The 26,853-nt window shown below is 48.8% G+C and overlaps 1 protein-coding gene across 1 annotated transcript in view; it reads right to left on the reverse strand.

The window, feature by feature from the left end:
• Nid2 (nidogen 2) overlaps positions 1-26,052 on the reverse strand; it is a 57,655-nt gene extending 31,603 nt beyond the window's left edge. The window contains exons 1-5 of the mRNA XM_028861255.2: positions 25,762-26,052; positions 24,687-24,995; positions 13,963-14,195; positions 9,720-10,444; positions 340-489 (exon numbers count right to left, since the gene is read on the reverse strand). Coding sequence (XP_028717088.1) covers positions 340-489; positions 9,720-10,444; positions 13,963-14,195; positions 24,687-24,995; positions 25,762-25,995 — 1,651 coding nt within the window. The 5' untranslated portion in view covers positions 25,996-26,052. The remainder of the gene's footprint in view (positions 1-339; positions 490-9,719; positions 10,445-13,962; positions 14,196-24,686; positions 24,996-25,761) is intronic.
• Between the last annotated feature and the right edge of the window lie 801 nt (positions 26,053-26,853).

Genomic DNA, 26,853 nt, shown 5'->3' on the forward strand with positions numbered 1-26,853 from the left:
TGCTGATGTGAGTACCAGCTCTGGCTACTCCTAGGAACACACAGGTTGTGGTGGCCTTCCAGGGCTAAGTCTGAAAACAAGGAAACAGGAGTGGGGGGAAGGAATGGAAAACTCAGTATTTACTTAGAGTATTCCAGGTGGGAACAAAAACCAAGAGGATGGGGAGAGCTAGCTCCCTGTGTGTGGCAATGCAGCCGGCACAAACATGTGCATCAGCAAGTCGCTAGTGCTGTGATTGACACAGCCGGGGTGGAAGGAGCACCAATCAGAGCCCACACTGTACCAAGAAACAGGCAAGCGGTGACGCCACACACACGGCAGCCCCAGCCTGTCAATCACCTTCTGGCAGACAGTGCTTCCCATTTCCATAAAACCTGGACTGGCAGTGGCAGCAGAAGCCAGTGGCGTAGTCGGTGCAGAAGGCATGCCGGGAGCACTGGCCATGACTGCGTTCACAGGTTTCCCTGCTGGCACCGTTATACGAGAAGACTGCAAAATAAAACAAACAAGCATTAGAAGGGCCGAAGGGTTCCAGCCTCGTCACTGAGCTCCACCAGACACCGCATCTGCTCCGCAAAGTCAGCCTGGACTGTAATAAACAAACCGGTTTTGATGCCGAGGAGACGGGAATAACATGCAGCCTGGGGGATTAACTTGCTTTATATTTTTCTGGCAAGAAGCTCAGGTCATTGCTGCCAACTGGGTCTTATTGCAACACTGGAGAGCTGGGTTGAGGCTGCACCACTGTGGTCTGAGCGCAGTCCTGAAGGCAAGCCTTGCTCGCAGATTAGAGTGCGCTTGATGAAATCACACAACTGGTGAGTTAAAAAAAAAAAAAAGGGCAAACACTAGCAATTCTGTATGATTCAGCGTAAGAGGACCTTCTGAGAGCACGGCAAAGGAGGGAGCTAAGAACCAGGGTCTACAGCTAACTCTTTTTTTTCCTTTTCCTTTTTTTTTTTTTTTTTTTTTTTGGTTTTGTTTTTTGTTTTTTCGAGACAGGGTTTCTCTGTGTAGCTTTGGTGCCTGTCCTGGAACTCACTCTGTAGACCAGGCTGGCCTCAAACTCACAGAGATCCACCTGGCTCTGCCTCCCGAGTGCTGGGATTAAAGGCGTGTGCCACCACTGCCCGGCTATTGCTAACTCTTAAGGAACCCAAACTTAGAGGATGCACACACACTTGCCTTCAAATGCAGAAGGGTTGAGGAGGAAAGAGAGAAGGAACAGGTTAAAAACTCTCGGTCCTTGCAGGCTTCATCCTTTCCAGCACTTCCAACAACCTAGGCTATGGTCACAGGCGTTCTACAAAGCTACAGTGAACCAGAGAAAAAGCCTGATGCCCTAGGGACTGTTGGCCAAACCACCCACATACTCTACCCATTAAAGAGAGGTGTTTGTGCAAGAGAGAGGAGGGACGGAGGGAGGAAAGTAAGGAAGAGAGGAGCCTGGAGTCAGTGCCATCATGTCATCGTTCATAAGAGAAAACACCAAAGTGTGTCTGAGAACTGAGTCATAGGACAGGTGAGAGCTTTATACTGGCATGCTGGGCAATACACCAATTCCAAGCACGGCCACCAGGAGGCAGGGTGGCTGTGTACCCTCTGCCTCCCAGTCCCCCAGAGTAGGCTAGAGACACCAGATTTCTTTGGATAAAGCAGCAAGGGCAACGAGTTTTAGAGCATTCTAGCCCACTGGTGCTGATGTGAGTACCAGCTCTGGCCACTCCTAGGAACACACAGGCTGTGGTGGCCTTCCAGGGCTAAGTCTGAAAACAAGGAAACAGGAGTGGGGGGAAGGAATGGAAAACTCAGTATTTACTTAGAGTATTCCAGGTGGGAACAAAAACCAAGAGGATGGGGAGAGCTAGCTCCCTGTGTGTGGCAATGCAGCCGGTACAAACACGTGCATCAGCAAACACAAGTGTGACAGAGATAGCCTCGAAGTTGGCTTGACGCAGACCAGGCACTGCTTTAACATTAACCCTCCATTTGCACCAGAGCCCAGGGTAGCAAGTGCCATTTTTAATCTGTTTTCCAGATAAAGAAACAGAAGCCAAGGGGATGAGGGTGACTCACCTGAAGTCACGAGGGCTGTGGGCAGCTGGGACTGAACTCTGCAGGGTCCTTCTCCGGATCCTTACTACTCCCTAGTAGGCTCAAGGTGGGATTGGGTGTTTGGCGCATGTTGAGAAAAGCACACAGGTAAGAAGTGGTGGAAGGGCCTGGAGATGGCAGTGAAGTCAGGACCCGAGTTCAGTTCCCAGCACTCACACGGGTGGTATCATCATCACCAGTAACTCCAGCTCCACAGGATCTAAGGCCCCCTTCTGGACTCTTTGGGCAACTACACTTATACGCACATACCCAAGCACAGATAGGCATTACAAATAAAAAGACTTATTGAGACGTATTGGGAGCATCACAAGCACTCCTTCTGCAGTTAAAGCATCCTTGAGAAGCAGCAAGCCAAGGGGTCATCAGGTCAGAACACCGTGGTTAAAGGGAAAAGCTGGTGAGGAGCTGTGAGGATGGAGTTAGTGACTTGCCTAAGAAATTCCAGCTTGATAAAAATAAACTTAGGCATAACTCAACTTTTTTTTTTTTTAAACAAGAAAGTGACAAGCATTAATTTTTTTTTTAAAAAAGCTCCACCCTATGCTGACTCAGGGCTTTACAGGTGCACATGTAAAGCCCTGAGTCAGCATAGGGTGGAGCTTTGGCAGGTCACAAGCTGAGCCACCTTCAGTCCCTCTGGGAGACCACAGGAAAGCGCCACCTGCACTCCCTCTCCTCAGAACTCTCCAGCACGTGGAACTCAGCTTCTTCACCCTCCTCGGGCACTAAGGCAAAAAGGTAATCCAATGCAGGTACACCGGGGAGTCACAGTTACGTCTAATCAGAAGAAAACCAGCTTCCTCCAGGCGGTGGTGGCGCACACCTTTAATCCCAGCACTCAGGAGGCAGAGCCAGGCGGATCTCTGTGAGTTCGAGGCCAGCCTGGTCTACAGAGTGAGTTCCAGGACAGGCACCAAAGCTACACAGAGAAACCCTGTCTTGAAAAACCAAAAAAAAAAAAAAAAAAAAAAAAGAAAAGAAAAGAAAACCAGCTTCCACACATGGCTCAGCTTGTGAAGTAAGCAAGCGATGGATGGATTTGTGCTATACTCCTGCTTTGTTATTTTGGGAAGACTTACTGCCCCAGTTACTCTAAGCCTCATCAGGAAAGAAGAGTGGGATGAAGAGGAGGACCAGAGATGAGAGAGCTCGGCTAATTCAACTAAAACACTAGATGTGATCACAGCATGAGTCACAGGGCCTGTCCAGTAACTCACAGCAGACTACACGTGCAAAAGGGTTATTTTAATACTTATCTAGTTAGAGAGGAACAGAGACAGAGACAGAGGACATCTCATGGGAATCAGTCCTTTCTCCCACATGAATCCCAGGGGTCACGCTCAGGTCATCAGGCATGGTGACCATCTCTCAGATCTCAGAAAAGGGTTCTAAAGTTAACAAGAAACCAGAATGGAAATTGATAAAAAAGGCTTCTTATAAAATCTATAAGATGTGAATCATACCTACGACAGGTCAACTACCTATTGGTTTGCGGACCTGACCCTCTCCTCAGATTTTTATGGAAATTTGTATTTTGAGACTTGAACGTGAACCAAGCACACACCCTTTTCAGTTACACAACAGCCCCAAACTCAGGAACGCTTACTTCCCTTATACTCTCTTCCACACCCACCTGCACAGACACTTGCACACTTAACGCCTAAAATGGAAATGCGTTGGTGAAGGCCAACAGCTCCTGAGATTTTTCTTTCTTTCATTCATCCGCCAGTTGAACAAGTATTTCCTAAACACTCTCTCTGAGCCATGGATCTAGATGTCAGCCAGACAGCTGCTCTGAAGCACAAATCCTCCTGGGCAGGAGCCAAGAACAAATATGGCTGACTTCAGTGAGCTAGGGCCTTGCTAGTCAAAAGTGCTAATGAAGAGCTCGAGAAAGCAGCAATCCAGGAGACTCCAGAGCCAAAACCAGCAGGGTCTTGCTGATGGATGTGAGGTGTGAGAGAGGGAAGAGGGTGGGAAACAGGAAGGAGCTGCACTCAGATGACTGGCAGCTTTGACCGCCGCTGAGGGGTGCTCTGGAAACCCATCCCCACCCTGACAGCATCGCCCACCCTCAGCACAGCACATCTATCCTTCACAGGGAGGGTCAGTATATTAGGAACCCTGGATACACAATCGTTAAAAAGGCTGTTTCTGAAGCCCACCTTAGACCCACAATCCTTCCCAACTCTCTACAGGAATGCCAGGAATCTGAGCTTCTGCCTCCACAAACTATAGATGGTCAAAATGCTAGAGTCTGGCGGGCAGTGGGCCGAGGCTGCCAGGTTTAAATGAGCTCAATCTGTCACTGGCTTGTCATCTGAGCTTGGGTAACTGCAAAAGGCATCTTAGTGCTAGGGTTTGCAAAATCTCACTTCTTCTCCCCTCCCCCCCATTTATATTTTCTTAAAAACCGTTCTCATACCCTTGGGGGTGGGAACATAAGAAAATGAAGCAAGGACATTGCCAGAGTCCTTGAGTCTTATCCTAATTGGGAGTTTTTAACAAAAACAGAAAATCCTCCTTTGTACTCGTTCTGACCCATCCTTCAGTCTTCCTGCTTTTCAGAAAGGTTGAAGCACTTGTCTTCAGCCCTGTGCTTGCCTGAGGGCAGCCTCGGGAGAGGAGGTCCCACAGTGCACATCACAGGCGCGCACAGGGTTTCCTGCACCTGTCCCGCAGCGGCCTGGCAGACTCGTGCCTTTAACAACACGGCACAGCTACCCGAAGAACAGGAACCAACGTTCTCACTGCGGAGCAGACTCTCTTCCCCAAATTTCCTCAGCTCCCAGAGTGACAGACGACACAGCAGTGGCCGTCTTCCCTTCCGGCCCCAAGGGTCATTCTGTATGTACCTACAGGGTGGGTGACGAGGCTGGTGACGAACTGATCAGACTTCGGTTGTTGCGGCAGCTTACACAAGTGGTCAGGACACTAACAGGATCCCTTCCTCCCACCTTCCGGACAGGGGACGGGGCCCATCAAGGAATCTCTGCCCACGGGTGTCCTCACAGGTATGGGAGAATCTTAGCAACCTGGAGGTAGCCATGGGTGTGAGGCTTTGGGGCCTGGAGGGCTGGGTTGAGGGCACAGCCTGCTAGAGTTCCTCCAAGAATGTACCTCCAGTGATCAGAAGATTCATGTAACGTGGGGGACCCGCTCCCACTTTTTCCCCAGGGTACTCTTGAGGAGTGAAGGGTAAGAGATTTAGAGAGAAATATAGAGGGGAGAGAGAGACAGAAACACAAGATAGCCGCGGGAGGGCCTGGATCCTTATCCACCAGTCCCCTCTGGCTCTTCTAAAGGGCTTTTTACAGGAATGCCAAAGTGTGAAGCAGAAGACCTCCCCCTGGCACAGCCAAGTGCAGACCCTTCCAAACACCTCAAGCCATCCCCTTATGCAGCCCTGCTGGGTAAAGCAAGCTCAGATCTCACTAGGAAACCTTTGTGGGCTCCCACAATGGAACCCCCCTGAAGGCCAGAAGGAGAGAGGAAGAATGACTTCCAAACAGAAAGAGCAGGCAGAACACACAAGGCATCTGCAGCCCAGGCATCTCAGCCTTCCCTTCTGGGCCACATTGCCAACTGAGAGCACATCAAGGTTCTTACAGAAGAGCCTCGGCAGGTTCGAGAGCATCCAGACCCCTTCATCAGCCTCACTGCCTGCCCCTCACAAAGCAAGCCGACCCTGGGCCCTATCCGCTGAAGCTTCTCTGGCAACTCCTTAGCTCACTCCTACCCCGGCTCCATTTCCACCTCTGTATCCAACTTTCCAGAATGTTCCCACCTCTCCCCTTCTCTTGCCTCAGATTCAGAACCCCATGACCTACTTCCAGCATCCCTTCCTCCAGGAAGACTTCCCTGACTGCAGCCACAAGCACAGATGTAGCCCCTCCAGGGAATCCCTGACCCTGCTGCAATGTCTGCCGCCTCTTACTCAGCGAGACACTACTCGTTTCCAGCCTCCAAAACAAGAAGACTAACACTGTCTCCCGCCAGTCCATTCTGAGCAGCAACCAAGACATCGCAATGGAAAGCAAAGTCCCTTCTCAGGGAAGCGGCAGACACAATGCATCACAAGAAAACGTCTCCCGTGGTTCCCTCACAGAAGAGCACGTGGGTGCTTGGGTAATTTCTTGGTCACCTCAGAGACAGGATGCTCACACATCCCCTGTGTTGCAGGCTCTGTGAGCTGTGAAAGCAGAGTAAAGCCAATTACACAAGGCCAGAACCTGAGTGTGCCTGATACAGACATAATTTGAAAAGAATCTAGAATTCTGAATTTTTTTAAAAAAAGAAAGAAACAGTCGGTAGGTAGCCAAGCATGTTGGTGCACACCAACATCCCAGAACTCAGAAGACAGAGGCAGGTGGCTCTCTGTTGACATACAAGTTCCAAGCAAGCCAGGGCTACAGAATGAGAGCCTATCTCAAAAATAAACAGATGATAGATAGGGAGGGAGGGAGACAGACAGATGGATGGACAGAGAGATAATCTATAGGACTGGAACAATGGCTCCGTTAGGAAAGTACTTGCTCTGCAAGCATTAGGACCCAAGGTTGATTCCCAGAACCCATGTTTTAAAAAAAAACAAAACCTGAGAGGCGGCTCTCTAGGGCATCCTGGCCACCGTCCAGACTATTTGACAAGTTCTAGGCCAGCAAGAGACAATGTTAATGGCACTCTTGAGGACGACACTCACTCAAAGTTGTCCTCCATCCTCCACACACTTGCAAACACGTGCTCCTGCGTGCACACGCACACGCCTCCTAATGGGCCTTTAACAAAATCCTAATCCCCCGGCTAAGTAAACTGAACGCTGCATGCTTAAAGGGGAAGGTAAAATTTTTGGGGAATGGTGTTTTCTATTCTGAAAACCAGGTTCAAACAGTGTCTTTCCTCAACTACCCAACAGAGCTGCCGGGGAGCTCACGTCCATCCACCACCAAAGGCCATGGACTGTCCACTCCGGAGCTGGTCCTTGCCAGGTCTCAGTGACCCTCATGTCACCAGCGACCCAGAGTCAGCCCCACAGTTGGCAGAAAAACCTCCTGGGTGCCAGTGTTCCCTTTCCCATAAATAATAACAATGACATGTTTCTAATGCTTCACACAGCTCACAACATTTTTTTTTAATGCTTAGGCTTCCACACACACAAACAGGCTTAAATATTTTAAAAATAAAATCTAAAATTTTTTTTTCTTCTAAGACTTAAAAGCTTCTAATTAGACATTCTCCCCATAAATGTACTTTTCTTAAACATTCTGCCATTTAAGATGTCAATAGTTGGCTACATTTGGCAGCTGATAAATATCACAGTTCATGCCCCTCCCGGGTTATGCCATTACCTCAGTTCCCAACGGCCAGTTCCATTTCAGCCCCTTCTGGGCTCCTCAACAGCCATACCCAACCTCTGACATCCTGACACATCATCATCTACCAAGTTCTCACTGTGAGGACCACAGCTGAGTTACAAAAGAAAAGAAATCTCATAATGCCGCTGTAAGTTAGTTTACAGTCTCGCGCTGGGCCATATCCACAGCAACCTCGGGTGCAGGCAGCCACACAGACTGGCTTTTCGATAACTACAGGCTCTTGTGGGGCCTGGAAAACACAGCCCCCAACAAAATGCCGCTCAGAAACACATCTGTACCACAGAATCCCTTAGAGAAAACCTTTGATTCATGCCTGTAATAGAAAGAAAGCGCTCGGAAACTATTGGAGACTGTTAGAAGGATCTGAAAGTTCAAGGACCTCAAAAAAAAAAAAAAAAAAAAAAAAAAGGTCCATGCCTTTGTATTTACAGAAACCATGGCTCCTCTGACTCCATCAGGGAGAAGGGAATCAGGGCAAAAGACTTTTTAATGAGTCCTTTTGTTTTCACATTTTCTGTTCATTCTCCACCCCACTTCCAAATGTTTTAAATCCTCTAAAAATTATTAACGGCAGTCACTATTTTAAAGAACTAATGGAGGCGCTGAGAACTTCACATATATTCACATCAAATCCTGGCAGTACATCTAGGAGAAATCAGAGGCTTGGGGGAGAAATAAGTTGCCTCAATATAGCCAAGATTCAAATTGGACATCAATGCTCTTGCACTAATTCTCACTTAATGCTCTGTTAAACACAAAGTGGTTTTCTTTCCTCCTGAAGTATTTCTCTAAACCACATACTGCAAAAGAAAAAAAAAAGTGTCGAGGCAGCACCCAGAAGGTCCTCTTTGTCAGGTTTTTGTCATGGATGGGAAAACAGAAGAGGTGAAACATATGGAGAAGGTTGTCACCTCTGACCCTGGCCTCCTGGCAGAGATCAACGAGCAGGCCCGGAACAAGGGGGATGAACCCAGGGCCGGTTTCCCAGTCCCTCAGTGTGGATGGAGTGATGTCCTCTCTGGGCATTCCCCCACCTCCCTCCAGCTCCGCTCAGTGAGTCATGGAATGAGGACATGGCTCAAGGAGGTGAAGGCCACAGCTGCAGGGACCGGAACCAGAAACAACGGTAGACACAGGTGTCTACCATGTCCTCCCCATGGGCGCTTTCGTGTGTTTGCCAAAGCTCTGCAGATCTCACCACGGTCAGAGCCATTTGGCTTAGCCCTCCACCCTGGATTGCCTAGGAAGCCTCCAAATGGCTCACCTTCCCTGAACTGCAAACTGAAATATTTCATTACACTTGAGAGGCTAGCTGGCAAAAACGGCCCAGTTCTTTCCCCACTCCATGAGGCTTAATTTTTAGAACACATTATTAATGGTCAGGAGACTCCAAGAAGAACTCTCCTGCCAAGATTTACTTGGCAAAGGGAATTTATCTCCTTAAACACAAGGAGGAAAAAATCAGTTCCAGTCTTCTTGCTAAACTTTTCACCTATTCACTTAGGAGAAAAATCAGAAATCTATTTTTGTTTGTTTGTTTGTTTGTTTGTTTTGTTTTGGAAAAGCTCTCCCTCTATAATCCAGGCTGGCCAACTGGCCTAGAATTCTATATAGCCCAGGCTGGCCTTCAGCCCTAACCCCCCCTCCCATGGTGGTATTTTATTTGTACTGAAATGTGATTTTATTTGTATGTTAATAAATAAAGTTGCCTGGGGGTCAGAGCTAATAGCAAGCCATAGCAGAAGCCGGGTGGTGGTGGCGCATACCTTTAATCCCAATCACATGACAGGCAGATCTCTGTGTGTTCAAGGATACAACCAGCACGGAAACACACACACCTTTAATCTCAATACCAACCACAGAAGACCTGGAGGTCTGTACAGACAGGCAGTGACTAGGAGGTCATGTGGTTGGGTTTACAACCAATGAGAAGGCAGAACAGAAAGTCAATAAAAAGACAGACACACAGGAAATAGGTCTCTTTCTGAGGGGAAGAACGGTAGAGGCAGCAGTGAGGGGTAAGAAAAGGTTTTAGTCTCAGCTCTTAGCTACTACTCTGACCTCTTGGGCTTTTAACTCTGTATTTGGCTCTGTGTTTCTTATTTAATAAGACTGTTATATCTACAACCCCCATGCTGAGATTAGCATAGGTGAGTGACCACGTCCAGCTTGACAATTCTACATGTTTTAAAATGAAGTCTCAAACACGCTGTTTTCCAAGACACTTACCTTGATCATGAGAACCGACATGGTCCTCCGCTCCCACAATGTACCTCCCTCCACTCAGGGGGGGCACATGACCAGACACTCGGTAATTTGGAAGAACTTCTCCTTCCAGAGGAGGGACAGGAACATCCGGCCCTGAAGGCTCTGGCCCTGCATCAGGGTCGGGCTGGGTGCTTCTGTTCCCAAGGTCTTCCTTGCCTGGAGTCAGGAGAGTTGCATCAGCCTCTGGAGGAGCCTGGGTTCGGGTACCCATACGATCCAAAGGCTTGACTGGGTCCTTGAAATCCGGGTCCTCTACCTCTCCCACAGAGGCCCCCTGTTTGGTTTGAGGGTCCAAGGAAGCTGATTCTGTTTCCCGATAGGGTGGCCAGTCACCAGGGTGTGGCAAGGGAGAAGCCTGATCAGCATCTGGAGACAAGGTCCCACTTTCCAAGGGACCTGGATCAGCCTTTGAATTGAATGATACATCAATTCTGCCGTGGCCTTCGAAGGCCTCCCCTGGGTCAACAGGTGGGTACTCAACATCCTCTTCGTTCTCGTCGTAATAATCGAAATTGTCCTCAGAATAGCTCTCCAGGGCCGCAACATGTTTGAAGGGGTGCTCCAGAGCAGCTGAAGAGCGGGCTGTGGAAAGGTCGCCTCCAACTGTCGCTGGCCTGACACTGTCCAGGGGAACCCTGCTGCCGATATGAAAAGCCCACGCTCCAGGAATCCCCAGGTTGCTTAATCTAAGAGCAAAGGAAAGAGCTGATAGTTACAGGTCCCCTCATTCTCCTTCACAACTCATTTCAAAACCAAGACTACAAAGATCCAAGCCGCATCTTCCCTGATGTATGTCTAACAGCAGCAAACCTTCTAGGTAAGTAACTAAAATATCATACTGGAATCTTGATATAAGCTGCCCTTTGTTTGGTATCATGTGTGCAACACTAAACCATCACGTTATAAATCTGCTCCAAGCTGGGCGGTGGTGGCTCACGCCTTTAATCCCAGCACTCGGGAGGCAGAGCCAGGCGGATCTCTGTGAGTTCGAGGCCAGCCTGGTCTACACAGTGAGATCCAGGACAGGCTCCAAAGCTACACAGAGAAACTCTTGTCTCAAAAAATTTTTTTTTTTTATTTTGCCCTACAACCCAAAACCAAATGGGATGTTCGCTTCAGTTCCTGCCTCCCTCCACGTTCCTGTCCTGCCTGAGTTCCTGCCTCGGCTTCCCTCAATGCACTGTGACCCAGGATATATAAGCCAGATTGCTTTTGGTCAGGGTTTTATCACAACAGAAAGCGGACTGCAGCACCTGCTACAGTCCACCTAGATACAGAAAGCAGACTGCCCTCCTTTCTGTGATTTTCTATATCCACCGGCTGCAGCTTCTCTTTATTTTTTGAGACATGGTCTCATGTAGCTCAGGCTGGCCTCCAAATCACCATGTAGCAGAGGATGATGACCTTGAGCTTCTCTTCCTTCTGCCTCCACCTCCCAAATACTGGGATAATAGGTGGGAGCCACTGTGCCAGTTTACGTGGTACTGAGATCAAGTCAGGGCTTCATATCCGCAAGGCGAGCATTCTACCAGCAGGGTCTCCCTCCCCCTCTCCCTTGGCATGCTTATAGAAATCAATGTTGTAAATAAACAACACCACAGAAGACAAAAATCCAGGCTGGCAAAACGGCTCAGCGGGGAAGCCTGCTTATCAACAAGAACTGAGAGCTATATCCAGATTCCAGACGGTGGAAGGACAGCACCCCACCCCCAAACAACCCCCGCCCCAAACACGCAGGGCCATTTTAAAAACTGAAGACCATCAGTTAAGAGGAAGCCCTAGGAGCCTGAGCTCACCACCCACCCCCACAGCAGAGGTGCTGCAGCTGGGAAGCCTCTGGAATTTGGAAATGGACAGCTATAAAAGCTTCAAGGAGTAGGGAAATACAAATTATGAAAGAGTAAAGCTAAATAAATGCCTTCTAATGAGACATAAATCAATATCCTGCTGCTTGCCCCAGTGCCTGGTGGGAAACTAACCAATTAGTTTATCCTACACTCTGAGGTCATTTGGAACACTTCCTGAGAGAAAGAATTTGTCTCCTAGAAAGAAAAACTGGATCATAAAATGGGATGGCTGTGCCTTCCTGCCTGAGTTCTTGCGAAGAACATGGGAGAAAACCCACATTAAAGGCCCAGCACAGGCCCTGTGGGTAACACTTAATAACTACTCTCTCCCCTTCCTGAATGTGCATATTTACATAGTCAAAGGAGCACTGCAAACATGAAGGACCATGACCTTCACTGAGAAGGAGATTCCAGTACAAGGAAAATGACCTTCCCGTTGGAGATACACATCAGAGTCTCCAGAGAGAACCAGGAGCATGCTTGTGAGCCCCTGGAGCTCACAAATGTTGTCCTCCAATGTTGGCCATATATGATTCAAGGTTTAAACCCACACAATGATAATATTGACAGAATCTGGAGGAAAGGGGCCTAGAAGACAGTGTCAAGCATAAAAACGCTGAAAAGGAGGCAAACCCCATTCTGGATGGGCAGGCGGCAGGGCTGTCACTCAAAGAAGGGACAGGCAATTCTCACACTGATTTCATGTTATTCTGTTGTTTGTATTTTGTCTCATTTAATTAAGCATGGAGTACCCCAAATCTATCAGTCATTCTGGTGGCGTCTCACTCTGCTCTTCTCTGGGTAATTCTGATTCTTTCTGGAAAGCATCATAGAAAGAAATGAAAGAAGATCAGGAGTGGGTCCATGTGCATGCACGTGTGTGACACACGCGAGGGCCTTTACGGCTCTGGCAGGGAAACACAACTGCTTCTCCTCACAGGCTCTTTGCACACACAGACACATGCGCACACATGCACTCACGCACACACAGGCACCTGCTTCCTGTGGCCATGCAGATGCCACGTCTCTTCCCAGGGTTCTGTGATTCCTGGCCCTCCATGTTGTTAGTGTGCAGGGCCTGTGCCTTAAAACTGTAGTTATTTCAAGGGCTCAGCCCTCCTTCCAAGGGCTCTCCATACAACCCTGGGAGTGGGAGTCTTGAAGTTCCTGGGTAGGAGATGGGAAGAGAGGGGACAGAAGGCAAGGAGCTGAATTTGTTTTAGAATCTAGACTACACGGCAGGTGAGGAGACCCACAATGCCCCGCATGGATCACAGAACAGGGAAGGACACCGAGGCTCTGTACAAAACATAATCTGTTTTAGCGCTTCAGATCTGTGCTTGACCATGGCTTGGCCATTTAACTCGGACATAGGCACCTTACTTTATTTCCTTGAGGTAATTTAAAAAAAAAAAATCGAGAAGATAGCTATACTTACCGCCTATAAGCCGAGTGAGTTTTATTTAATTAAGATAACATCTGCAAATGTCTTGTCACAATGCTTAGCAGATAGTAAGTGACCAATAAATTCTGCTGAGTTAGCCATATGCCCACCCTCTAGCTGCTAAGTACGACAGATGCATGCCCAAGGGTAAGGTTTTCCTTAACCAAGCGTGATGATTCAGTGCGACTGAGAAGCAGCTAAGGGAAACCAGGAAATAAGCAATGTGGGGTAGGCCAGTATTCCATAAAGCAAAGACAGGGGCCCACCCGGAGTCAATCAACCTCCTACGAGCACTAAGTGGACAGACAAATGCAGAAAGGCCCATGGCCACACCAGCAGAAGAAGTCATCGGGGAGACTACGACGCAGATCTGTCTTTGGCAATGCTGTGGGCAAACCTATCAGCATAATTTCCCTATCAGCATAATTTCAGGCGATGAAGCCAGAGGAGAAATCCTGAGACTTCTAAAAGCCTCAGCCATTCTCCCCTCCGCCCCAAGTTATATTACTTGTAATTTAATCTTCAACAATACCTGTTTGAAAGACTAAATCACGCTGCCTCCTCCTGAGCAATAATTAACCTGAAAAGCCTCCATTGAGACAGTTATTACTGGATATTTTTATGTGGCTCCAAGAATAATGTTGTTCCTAGCAAGCCCCAGTGGTTCTGCAAACACACACATAATCGCTGCTGGTTCTGGTTCCTCTGCCTAACAGCACAGGGGAAATAAAGGACCTTTTGTACCGTGGAGAGCCTGAAGCTCCAAGGTCGAACTTAGCTCCGGGTTTGGACCCAACGCCTTCCTTAGAAGCCACCAAGCTTATTATGCAATGGTCTCCAGCCACTTGAGATCATGTCCCTCCTAAACGTCCTTCCAATGGAACAGCATGGGCACATACTCCACATAACTTACTGGTAGAGATTTTTCACAGACTGCTCAGTGGTAGTCAGGCTGAAATACGGCACTTCTCTCTTCAGGTCGTCCGCCTCCCCTCGACAGAAACCCACCCTAGCGGGAAGCTGCAGCTGGACATTGTAGGACTCTTTGGGGCGGGTTCCAAAGAACTGAAGGCCGTTGTCAGGATAGAGGAAGAGGGCGTAGGTATCAGATCCATCGGATGCCAGGACCGCCTGGAAAGTGTTCAGCTGTGGACAGACAGGAATTGCAAACATTCTTAAACAAACAAATAAACAAAAGAAGGGAAACAGAATAGAGCCAAGGTGCCAGAGTCCAAAATCCTTCTTAGGATTTCCCCACATTGGTTTTAAACAGTCTCCTTTAGAATTTTCTTTCCAAATTACAAATATAATTTTGTAAGCTATACGAGTTACTACTCTAAACCTCTTCTACCAATTTAGATCAATAGTTGGGTTATGTACAGGAAAACACTGGTTAAGGAACTTGAGGATTGCAGGGAAGTGGAGGGGACGTGGAAGGGATAACTAACACTAAGGACACTGGATAAAGCCATATGAAAACCTCCTTGTCAAGACACACACACAACAGAAGTTTAAAGGGAATTGCTTCACATGGGGGATAACGCTCCTCCCATCAGCCTTAAGTTGTAAAATAAAAACCCAGTGCACTTGGGAGGCAGAGGCAGGGGGATCTCTGCCAGCCTGGTCTACAGAGTGAGTTCCAGGACAGCCAAGGAAACACAGAGAAGCCGTCTCGGGAAACAAACAAACAAACAAAAACAGGAGCTGAGTGTCAGGGGTAGGACACCTCCTCCACAAGTTGTCGCTGGTCAAGGGTGTCGCAGAGACACCTGTACCAGTGCTGCCTCTTGTGATGGCTCAGGGTCACCCGCCAGCACATGATGGTAAGGAGACCCTATAGCTGATGAGGCTGCACATGTAGGTCAAAGGCCTTGGAGAAATCAAGCCAGGACTAACCAGGACTAATCAGGAAGCTTCCACCCCGGCTAGCGCAGGCTGCCGAGGGAGAAAAAGCATCAACGGCCTCCCCTACTGAGACCGCTGAGAGAGCTACAAAACAAAAGCCCTGGCAAGATGTACTGGCCGGGCGGCGGCGGCGGCGGCGGCGGCGGCGGCGGCGGCGGCGCACGCCTTTAATCCCAGCACTCGGAAGGCAGAGCCAGGCGGATCTCTGTGAGTTCGAGGCCAGCCTGGTCTACAAAGCAAGTTCCAGAACAGCCAAGGCTGTGTGACACAATGAGACCCTGTCTAGAGAGGGAAAAAAAAAGATATACACGTGGGTGCAGTAAGCGACGTGGATGTTATGAGGATAATCAAACTTTTTCTGGGTGGATTTACAGCCTGTTCGACCAGAGGAAACTTTTGCCTGGTATTGTAAATCTGGCCAAGAACTCATGGCTTCGGTTCCAAAGCCCTAGGGGTGAACCTATGGCTCTGATTTTGTTCAATGGATACAATATCAAACTGCCTTCTAAATACCTACACCTCCAAACCCGTAGATTAGTGCAGCTCTCTGTCCTCATCAGGGGAGCATCTTGTTCGGTGGATGGTAGTTCGTGTAGACTCCTAACTAGTCAAAGTACGGAGAGCACGCTATCTGTGGGGTGCTCAGCCATCTACATCAGGGGGTCCCATCTACAACCTCTATTTCCCTGGAGGCTCAGGGAACATCCCAGAAGAGGTGGAAGGAGTTTAAGCGCCAGAGGTCAGAGGGAAAGGGTCAAAAGCATGTCTTGTCGATGAACGCACAGCAGGTGTGGTGACCCGCACAGGATCAAGCCACTCTACATTCCAGCACGGATGCCGGAGGGCACAGAAACCCCACCTGCAGCTGAGCAGACACTGACCGTTGATGACTGCTGGGGAGGAAGAGTAGGTATGGTCCCTGGTGGGTGGACCACGCTCCAGGGGGTGACCCCTCACCCATGCCCATGTGGGCTGCACTCACTGTACACAGTGGGTTATTAAAACAAATAAAGGACACAAAGTTGTGAGTGGACAGGAGTAGAGAAAGAGGGGGAGTGAGTACACTGAAATACGTTGTATGGATGCATGACATTCTCAATAAACAACTGGAAAATCGTATATTTAAATTTTTTAAGGTTGTTAAGTTTCTCCAGTCCAAACTCTTTTGAGAGGCTGAACAAGGAACAAAATTAACCTGTTCATTCCCATACCCCAAGTCCTAGTTTGTAATCTGTGTCTCGGCAACTCCATTTGGACCATCCATCCATCCATCCATCCACCCATCCATCCATCCATCCATCCGATGTCCACTGCAGGCAAGCCTCAGTCAGGAACTGGCTGATCAAAAGACCTGTTCTCACAGCCGAATTCTCTTTTTATCTTGTCACACTGCGGATGAGGAAAGAGACCCAGGGACCTGCAAATGTGCTTGAGGTTGGGCAATGAGTAGTAGTGGCCGCCAGCGAGCTCAGAGCCCCGGCCCTGCAAGTCAGCATGTGAACTCTGCTAAGGCAGTCAAGGATCTGTGCTCTGGCCCAAGCTCCCTTCCCAGGCGTGGCTTCACTACACCCTCCACACAGTGTTTATAGCTCCCACTCCTACTGTGCGTTTTGATGCTGTGTTCGTATTTCCCTGCACCTAGAAAGCCCTATCCTTCAAGCACTGGTCCCCTGAGGCTGGGTAGTGTGATTCCCTATGGAACCCCTCCTGTTCTCCAGCACCCCTTCTGGTATGCATTCAGCTCATGCTGCCTGGTCTAGTTTTAAATTCCACTCACTAACCAGTCTGAATATTAATTCAACAAGGCCAAGTACCTGCGGAGCCAAAGCATCATGTCTGATCCGGCAGGCTCAAGAGGGAGCCAGGGTCAGTGACTAGGGCCGCAAGAGCCCGCATTTTTCAGGAGAGAGAAACCGCCGTGATTGTAATTTTCGGGGAGTTACTGGGGACAGGGATGGTGGCAGAGGCCACAGAGAAAGGAGGGTGTTCAGGCCGTCAGAGTGGGGGTGGGGTGGGGTGGCGGCTTGGCGGCAGCCAGTGACCATAGATAAACACTGCAGGAGCCCAAAGCCCTGGGAGGACAGATGGAGCTGAATTAACACCCGGGTGACTCCGGAATCACTCCTTGGTGTTTCATTTACTAAGTTTCAACAGGACCTTCCTGCCTCTAGCACCTTCCTCCACCAAAGAATTAGTTCAGGGATTGTGCTAGACGCTACAGTCTGTTTCTCTCATTGATCGTATTTGTTTCACAATTTAAGAGGGAAACTGGGAAGGGTTTTTTTTTTAAGACCCTTGCTTTATAAAGAAGATGAGTGACAGAAAAATCATTACCTCCCCATGTTGCTGAACAAGACAAAACCGGGCACAGGAACAACCTCACCTTTGAATACAAGGAAGGAATGTGTCCTTGTGGTTTTTCTGTCTCGTTCTAGAACTTCTCAAATGTTAATTTTACCTTCCCAACATCTAATGCTATTGATTAGACTGAAGTTGGGCTGACTGGACAAAGAAATGTTGATAAGAATATGGTTTCAAGAAGCACCAAATCTACGCAGTCCTCTGTGCTCTCTACCTGGAGGTCTGCTCGCCTTCCGTTTGTTTTGTTTTGTTTTTAAAAAGGTTCCTTTACTCAGTTCCCACTACATCCACAGCTGTAGTTGTAGATTATCTCATCAGCAAAGCCTGACTCTTCCCCAAAAGGTCCGAATCTCTCAAAACTGCCATCTCAGGTAGACAGATGCCTAGCACATGTCATCAGTCAGGGTGGGGCCGGTCACTGCACGAGTTTTATTTCAGTCACAACAAAGTTCAACTAGGGAGATAAAGGACGCAGAGCGGAGAACCTCATCCTTAAATAACCAACTGTGGCGGCCCCTGGCATGGCGGCCACAGTCAACATCTCGAGATAAGCGAGAACCCAGGTTCTAAATTTAGAGAAATTCTATAAGATAAGGGCTGTCTACGTCTGGAGAACTGGAGGGGGAGGTGGGGAGGCCTGGGGAGAGGTGAGGAGATCTGCGATGGGGAGTCTGGCTTTTAACGAAGGAATCTGCACCTCTAGTGCTTTGTTCATTCATGTCCACTAAAAAGCCCAAGTGTCTTTTCTATGCCACCTTTTCGACAAGCACTCAAGTGTTTAATTTCCTTGTCTCCATTAAAATAGGCCAATACCAGAGGAAAAAACAACAAAAACTTCCTTTTAATATAACTTATGATCCTAGAGTACACTCCAAAAGAGTTGAGCTGCCTGAAAACTACCCACACATGAACAGACCCCTTGTCAGGCTACAGACGTCCACACAGAATCGGTAAGAGGCCACTTCACAGGTCCTGAAGGGCCCCTCCTCACAGATATCCTTTGACTGGTTTCCAAAGGGAAAGGCCCTCATGTTCCCAGAGACCAGCTTTCTAAGAGCCCTGAAGGGCTCCGAGGCTCTGAAGGGAACCCTCAGATGGACTGCCAAGGGTCACTGGCTCTCAACTTCCCCGGAACCCCAGAGAGGAGAGGGGCTCTCCTCAGGGTGAGGAGAAGTGCAGAGAGGGGCAGGCCGGAGCTGCCTCGCTACAGTGTCTCCAGTTTCCTGTTGAGAAAGATAGCCTGAAGCCTTCGCAGAATCCCTGCAGGAGCCTGCATGTCCTTTCCGGATACAGAACATGGCCTTTCAGCGTTGAGAGACCACTGGCACAGCCAGGCTGGCGGAAATAAAGCATGCCTTTTGACAAGAGAAAAACAGCAGCCAGCACAATGCCACCTTTCCCACAAGGGATCTGGCTATCCAACCTTACCAAAATGATAACGAAGTTAGAAATGAGGTGATCCCTTCATGGGGACAAAGCTCACTGTCCTGTCTTCCTAAGGACACATGTTCTCTGAGTTGTAAGACCAATGAATTCTGGCCTCCCCTGCCTGGTGTGAACACAAACCTCCTCTCATTGAGTTCTTCCCCCATTCCTGTGGGACAGTGGCATTTGAAGGGTGTTCTCTATTCACCTCGGTACTGCAGAGTTAAGAAAAACGCCCAAGACTTTCACGTTCCTGATAGTGTGCCTTCCCTCATAGGCAGGCTTCAGGAAGACACGAGCAGCTTTTTAACTCGTTTTCAAAATATCAAGCTATTCTGTTCTCCTTGTCGTTACAGACTTGTGGTAAACTACACACACACACACACACACACACACACACACACACACACACACACACACACACTTTTTCTGGACTGAAGTTCCAGGAGTTAAAAAGCCAAATCCAGGCAAATCCACAGTTCTTGACCAATGACTGTCATCTCTGCACCAACTTAACACGCACCATCCCCATGTCAAGGCCTCCACTGGCCAACTGTGATGGGTACTACTGATTGTCAATCAAACCGTATCTGCAATCGTCAAGGAAAACAGCCACTGGACACGCCTCTGAGAAATCATCTTGGTTAATTGTGATGGGAAGACCCACCCTAAATATAGACAGCACCTTTTCCCTGAGCTGGATCCTGAACTGCATACAAAGGAGAAGGCTCAGAACCAGCATCCACCTTTCTCTGCTTCCTGGCTACAGATACAACAAGGCCACAGCCCCAAGCTCCAGCCTCCATGACTCCAATTATACAGCCAGCTGCTTTTTCAGGTATCCCAGTAAGAGGAAAGTGGCTAACACTGCATCCTTCCACTCATCTTAAGTCACCATCCTCTACCCCGTCATCCTCTTCACAAGCATCAACATCCCCCATCCTTCTCCCAGGACACAGCCTAGCTCAACACAAGCTCTCCTGCCACCTCATTCTCAATGTCCATTCTTGTGGTCCTTCCAACCCAAACTAAACTCCTAGTCAACAAAGGCATTTCACATACTGCATAACTCAGTTCTCGATAACCCCTCCCCCAATGAAAACACAATAACCCTCCCTTGAAAACAAAAACACACCGAACAAAAGAGTACATATCAGTACTCAGCCCTTGGCTCTCTGAAGTGACAGTTCAAGAAACCTCAGATTAACGGGATGGACCAACGCTTTCTTGTTTGTTCACATATTTTATGTAGTTACACCAAGACATTCCTGCACGCCAGGTGGAACATTCTGTCACACCCAATGTGAGCGTCCATGCAGAGAACGAACATTAACAGAATCACTTCACACTGTGAAGATGTTGTTCCTGATGTCGTTTCCAGTAACTGTAATATTAAGATTACTACACCAGATGTAAGAAAACTGTAGAAATCACAGATCCTCCAGGCAAGGGAGATTAATATGTGCCAAAATCTACCTAAAAAAAAAAAAACCAAAAAACAAACTATCAAACCAAGAGCTCAATCCCAGGGCTTTCAAGTATCCGGAACAGCCTTCCACAGGAGTGACTGAAAACACATCCTGTGCACACAGCCCTCACCGAACAGAGCAAATCCTGAAACCCCAACAGCCCATGGCAATATCTGAAGAGTGACCTGGACAGAAAAGTTAAAAAGACAGAAGAGCTACAGAATTTTCTCCATCCCACTCCCCAACGAAGAAGAAAAAATACAAAAAACAGACAAAGTAAGAAACAGTGATTCAGAAAAGTCTCCAAGTAAGGAGTCCTTACAGAGGCTCAGCAGGTTAAGTCCTTGCCTAGAAATCCGAGTTCAATTTCAGGAACCCACATGGAAGGGGAGAATTGGTACCAAGAGGTTCTTCTTCTGAACTCTGCATACATACCATGGTGTGTGTACACACACATCATACAAACACACATACCATCCACATCATACACACGCCATCCACACACATACCATCCACACACACTATACACACATCATACATATACTACACACAAACAACATACACACATACACATACAAACCATGCACACACACACCATGCACAGTGAATACACACACCATCCACACACACATCACACACACCATCCATACACATGCATATATCATACACACACCACATGCATATATACACACATCATATACACACCATGTAGACACATACATCATACAGACACATTCATATATACACACACATACATAATACATACTCATACACATTATGCATACACATCATACACACACCATGCACACACAAATACATACCAAACACAACATGCAGACACACATCAAATCACACACAGACAAATATATCATACACACACAGGCAGACAGACAGATAGGCAGACACACACACACACACACACAGAGTAAGATAAAATGAAATAAACAACCAAATCCTTACATAGAGCTCTACCATGGCACTGTTCCATGGCTGGAACAAAATCAAGCCAGTGTGGGCAAGAACATCCCTGAGCACCCACACACCTTAAGATTTCAGTGAAAACCACACCTCAGCTCGTTCTTATGACAACCCTATAAAGCCGGGACTGTCACCTCCTTCTACAGCTTAGAAAATGAAGGCTGAGGGGCCACCTCTTCCAAAACCACTTCTGGAAGTGTCTTCCCCCTCGTCACTGACTTCACACCAACAGGAAGGCTTCATGAGGGAAGAATTATTGGGCCGATGGATGTGGGTCAGTCATAAAGGACTCACCTAAACTTCATGAGGACCTGTGTTCAAGTCCCAGAACTGCCAAACTGAAGGGTGGGGAAACAATTCAATGTGCCAAGGGCTTGCTGTACAAGCATGAGCACCTGAGTTTGATCCCTAGAACACACACACACACACACACAGAGAGAGAGAGAGAGAGAGAGAGAGAGAGAGAGAGAGAGAGAGAGAGACAGAGAGACAGAGAAATAAAAAACAAAAAACAAAACAAAACAAAACAAAACAGTCACGGTGTCTTAGGTCTGTAATCTCACGTTGGGAAGGCAGCCCTGGGGAGCTCACCAGCCAGCAATCCTAGGTTGCTCAGCAGATTAAAGGCATTTGCCATGCAAGCCTGAGGACCTGAGTTCAATTCCCAGATCCCACAAAAAAAGTAGAAGAGAGCGACTCCAAAGTTGTCCTGTGACCACACACGTGTCACAGCACACATGTGCCCCTGCCACAATAAATAATCGTGTAAGAGGTGGAGGGGACCTAAGGAATGACTCTCAAGGTTATCCTCCACACAAGTGTGCAAACACACACATACACACCAAAAGGAGAAAGAGTCGAAGAAAGCTGCTGATGAAATGAGAACATGAACAAACCGAGCTCATCCCTGGGTGCTGCGACCTACACCTGGGACCCTGCCCCGAGACCCCAGAGCCTCTGTGCAAATGCTTCTTGCTCTAATTCTTCTTCACCTTTCTTTTTTCCTGTTAAAAAAGGCCAATTCAGCCAGGCGGTGTTGGCACACACCTCTAATCCCAGCACTTGGGAGGCAGAGGCAGGCAGATCTCTGTGAGTTCGAGGCCAGCCTGGTCTACATATTGAGTTCCAAAAAAAAAAAAAAAAGGCCAATTCAGCTTAACTCTCCTCAGGAGCAGCAGAATACTAATCTGAAAGTGACAGTGACATCACAAGTGTCCCTCCCTCCGACAATTTCACTCCAGTTCACACTTCTTTTGAAGGAAACGTAGCTCCAAGAACTGTCCAAGTCCTAGCCACAAACAACAATAAGATGCAAACCTGATTTAGTGGAAGTCTTCTGGGAAAAAAAGCGCAACTGTTACTCTGCTTTCATGATTCATTCGTAGAAAAGAGGTCTCGCATGAACAGTATGAGAAAGGAAAACACCGAGAGCTGAAAAGCTTGCTTTTGCCTCCCTTAAGGCAGATTTGGAAATCATTTTCTCTTCTGTCATCTGTAATAAAGAATTCTTGCACTTATCCTCTAGGACTGTATCTAGAAGACAGTATGCTATAAGAAAATGTAGTGAAATATAAGACTTGGTGACCTAGTTACTCCCATTAGGAGTGTTTATCCTGTTTTCTATTATAAGCTTGTTACACAGTATTTTAGGTAAATGTTTAAAACATAATGAATGAATGAGTGAGTGAGTGAATGAAACCTAACAGCTGAGCCTATCTTCTCCAGCCCTCGAGCTGGCCCAGGGCACAGTGGGCACAGAGAAAGCACAGTGTTTGAGTTGAATTCTGCTGTACTCTGCTGAACTGTAATTAAGATGTCAAACCCAGGCATTACAAGGTTAGTCAGTAAACAGAACTAGATGTCACCTGTCAAATAAGAAACCATAATTTCAAACGCCGTTTATTTCCAAACCTTTGCTGGAAACAGGTCTCTTCCTTTAAGAGCACAGCCACCATTGGTTATGAATCAGCGACAGTGGGCAAGCTCTTAACCCCTTAGGGAAGACTTCGCTATTTCTGTAGCTAAGAAACACTAGGAGTTACAGTAAACATGGCTTTGCTCCTGGTCTAAGCGTTTGACACCCAGGTGGAATTTCACAGGAGGACTCTGTCTCTACCTACACCAGGAAGGAGACAATCTACCCTGACCCCACCCATGCCCATTTCACATGTTGCCAAGACCCAGGCCTGGGTGCTTTCTCCAGTAAGACTGCAGGACACGGTCTCCTGCAGGGCAGAAGGATGCACACTGTTACCTCAAGGGCAATGTGGCCAACGCCACAAAGAGCTTATTAAAAAGTGCAACCTTTCCGCACATTCCTGGGATGTCAGCTAAGGCTGTGCAGTAATGAGGCTTAAAAAAAAGCGTTTCATGGGGGCTGGAGAGATGGGTCAGTGGTTAAGAGCACTGACTGCTCTTCCAGAGGACCTGGGTTCAATTCCCAGCACCCACATGGCAGCTCACAACTGTCTGCAACTCCAAGATCTGACACCCTCACACAGACATTCATGCAGGCAAAACACCAATGCAAATAAAATAAAAATAAATTCATTAAAGCGTTCCATGGGTCTGGAGAGGTGGTCCCCAGACCCACGTCAGTCAGGCAGCTCACAACTGCCTGTAATTCCAGCTTGAGGGAGTCCATGCCATCTTCTGGCCCTACTGACACCAGCAGACACAGAGACACATACACATGAACAAAATAAATAAAAAAATTAAAAAGCCCTTCATAGTATTAATTATAATAATTAATTATAATAAAAAGACTTAAACAACACTAGGTGAGATCTTATATTGTCATTACAAACGTTACATAAATCCAGTGACTGAGTATATACCATCCGGAGGAAAATGCACTGAGAGCAATATGCATACTGCAAACCCACTACTGTTAATGGCAACAACAATATTCGTAAGAAATAGCTGGAAATCTAGCCCGGTGGTGGTGGTGCACACCTTTAATCTCAGCACTCGGCAGGGGCAGGCAGATCTCTGTGAGTTCCAGGCCAACCTGGTCTACAGCCCAGTTCCAGGACAGTCAGAGATACACAGAGAAACCCTGTCTCAAAACAAAACAAAACAAAAACAAACAAAACTGGAAATCTACATACAAAAAAAAGTGTTTAACGATGATCGTTCCTTTTTTAATTTCCTGAATTTTCCAATTTTTCCTTCAATGAACATATCGTTAGAAATATTTGTGTACTTATAGGTGACTCCAGAAATAAACCATAAAGTGCCTTGGGTCCCCAGGGTCCTTAGTATCTGCACCTCAGTCCCTCATTTCACTAAAGCTGTTTTCTTTGCCGATTTAGCCACATTATGGACCCTTAGAACACGCCCAGAGCCAACAGACTTCACTCCCAAGGCGCCTAAGCACTGGTTTCATCCGGTTCAAACGGCAAGGGAAAAAACTACAAGCCAATCCCTTAGTTCCCACTCAAAATCCAAGCCCATCCCTTCAATTTGCTCAGCTGCAGGGCATCCCTCACTCACTTACCTCCCCCGAGGGCGCAGCCCCGCGCCTGACCTCCTCGTAGGCGCCCACGTGCTCCCAGGTGGCCAGGAAGGCGTGGGTAGGGGTGAAGCTGGACGCGGACCGCGGGAAGCCGGTGCGCACGTAGCGGGCCGCCAGACCCAGCACAGCCGGGGAGGTGTCCTCGCGATACAGGATCCGGCCCCGGCCGTGACTAGTGTCGATGTCAGCCAGGAAAGGGGCGATGGCTGGGAAGTCAGTAGGAAAATCATCATCCACATATTGAGTCTCCCTGGGGAAGTCCTGGGTGGAGATGATGCCGTTGGTGCCCACCTGCAGAGGAGGGCGAGATGGTTCAGCGACAAAGGGCACTTGCCTCCAAACCTGACCACTTTGAGTTCCAGGACCCGGACCCACATGGTGGAAGGGAAAAAAACTGGTTGTTCTCTAACCTTCACACGCACAAGGTGGCGCATGAGCTCCGCCCCCCCCCCCAAACAATTTTAAAAGGACAAAATAGTGGCGGTCGCTCCAGCCCACAATGCAGCCACCACGTTCCTTCCCGTCGTATGCGCCTACCGTCCCTTTGGAGAAAAAGGGGCTCTGCTCGAGCCAGGAAGCCTCCCTCTCCTCGCCGATTAGGAGACACAACCAGGACAACCAGCTCAATTTCGTTGACGGTTCTCACCTCTACCCCACCTCTCCAGTGTAGTACGACCCACAGGTGTGGCCGCCCTCGAACCCGTCCATCTTTCCACTACTGCACGCCCTGGGCGCCGCGTGTCCTTGAGAAGACAGCTCTACCGGCGTGCACAGCCTCCCACCGCCCTAAACGCCAACTCCCCTGGCAGCCTCAACGTGGCCCATCTTCCTTCCTGCCTAGGATGCCAAAGTAGAAGGGTAGGGTCTTTGGGGCCCCTTGAGAGATGATCCTTATTCCTGCACAGCAAGGGTCACGAAGCTGCAGCACCGTGGCAGAGCCTGGCCCCCAGAGAGACGACAGCTGAGCATGGGAGGCTGGTTGTTCCACTCCATGGACACCCTGGGAAGAAGCTACGAGACTAGCACCGAGCCGCGCACCTCCAGGACCTGAACTTACGTAGAGGTCGCTGAACTGGGCATCGTAGAAGCGTAGGGGTACTGCCAGCTTCACGGCTGCCGAGCTTTCGTCGTCGCCCTCTGGCAGCAGCTGGTCTCCCCGCGACTCTCCGTAAGGGAAGAGCTCGTCAGGACGCAGAGCCCCGACTCGCGACAGCGACAGCAGCAGCAGCAGCAGCCGCGACGGCGGCGGCGATGGCGGTGCTAGCCGCCCGGCTGTCGGGTCCCGAGACATGCTTGCTCCTCCCTGGCTCTGCCCTTCACTCCGCGCGTCTCTGCCGGCCGTACTGCCTGCCAGTCTCCAACCTGGACCTCTGGTCCGCACTGCGGGCCCGCCCAGCGCGCTGATTGGCTACAGTTCTTGGACATTAACCAATCAGCAACTCTGAGAAAGTTCGCCAGCGGCCACTACATCTGGTTCTCATTAGGTTTTCTAAGACTGTGGTAGTTCGCTGGAGCGGCCCGGCCAGGAAGGTGAGGCTGCTGGCCCTTTGCTCCTAGGCTGTCCCCCTCCCTCCAATACGGGCCACCACGCTGCAGGAGGTGACCTCACGCCCTGGCGGGACCCCCGGCGCGCGTGCAGCTGCAGGCTGGAGCGACTGTGCGCGCTGGGCTGGCAGAGCGAGGGAGGGTGATGGGTGACACACTGGGGTTCGCGCCCTGCCCTAGGGTCGGGGTTACCCCTCGCGCTAGAGGCCAGGCCCTCGGATAAAGATTCAAAGGAGCTTTGTCTCCATCCCGGGACTGCTCCGCCCCACCCAAGTTTCCTGCTGAGAAGCTCGGCTTTGTGAAAGGCTGAGTCCCAAGTTCCATCCAAGCGTTGGCTAGCGCTGGGATGAGTCTGCCACCCTCCGAAATGTCCTCACCAGTTGTTTGCCTTCCCTGGGGAAAACCGCCCCAGGGCGGACGGTGAATCCCACAGTGTGTGTGTGTGCATGTGTGTGCGTGTGTACTCCCCTTGAATTGGAGCCTGGAGTGAAGCGGCCAGGCGCCAGGGCGGGTCCATCAAGTGTTTCTCCCGAAGCCTGCGAGTGTAAGAATTGTCCTAGCAGGAGGCCACAGAGTCGGTAACCTGAGCTGCCCTGCAGGATTG

The sequence above is a fragment of the Peromyscus leucopus genome, chromosome 9, assembly GCF_004664715.2.
Source record: "Peromyscus leucopus breed LL Stock chromosome 9, UCI_PerLeu_2.1, whole genome shotgun sequence".
In the NCBI taxonomy this organism is placed as follows: Eukaryota; Metazoa; Chordata; class Mammalia; order Rodentia; family Cricetidae; genus Peromyscus; species Peromyscus leucopus.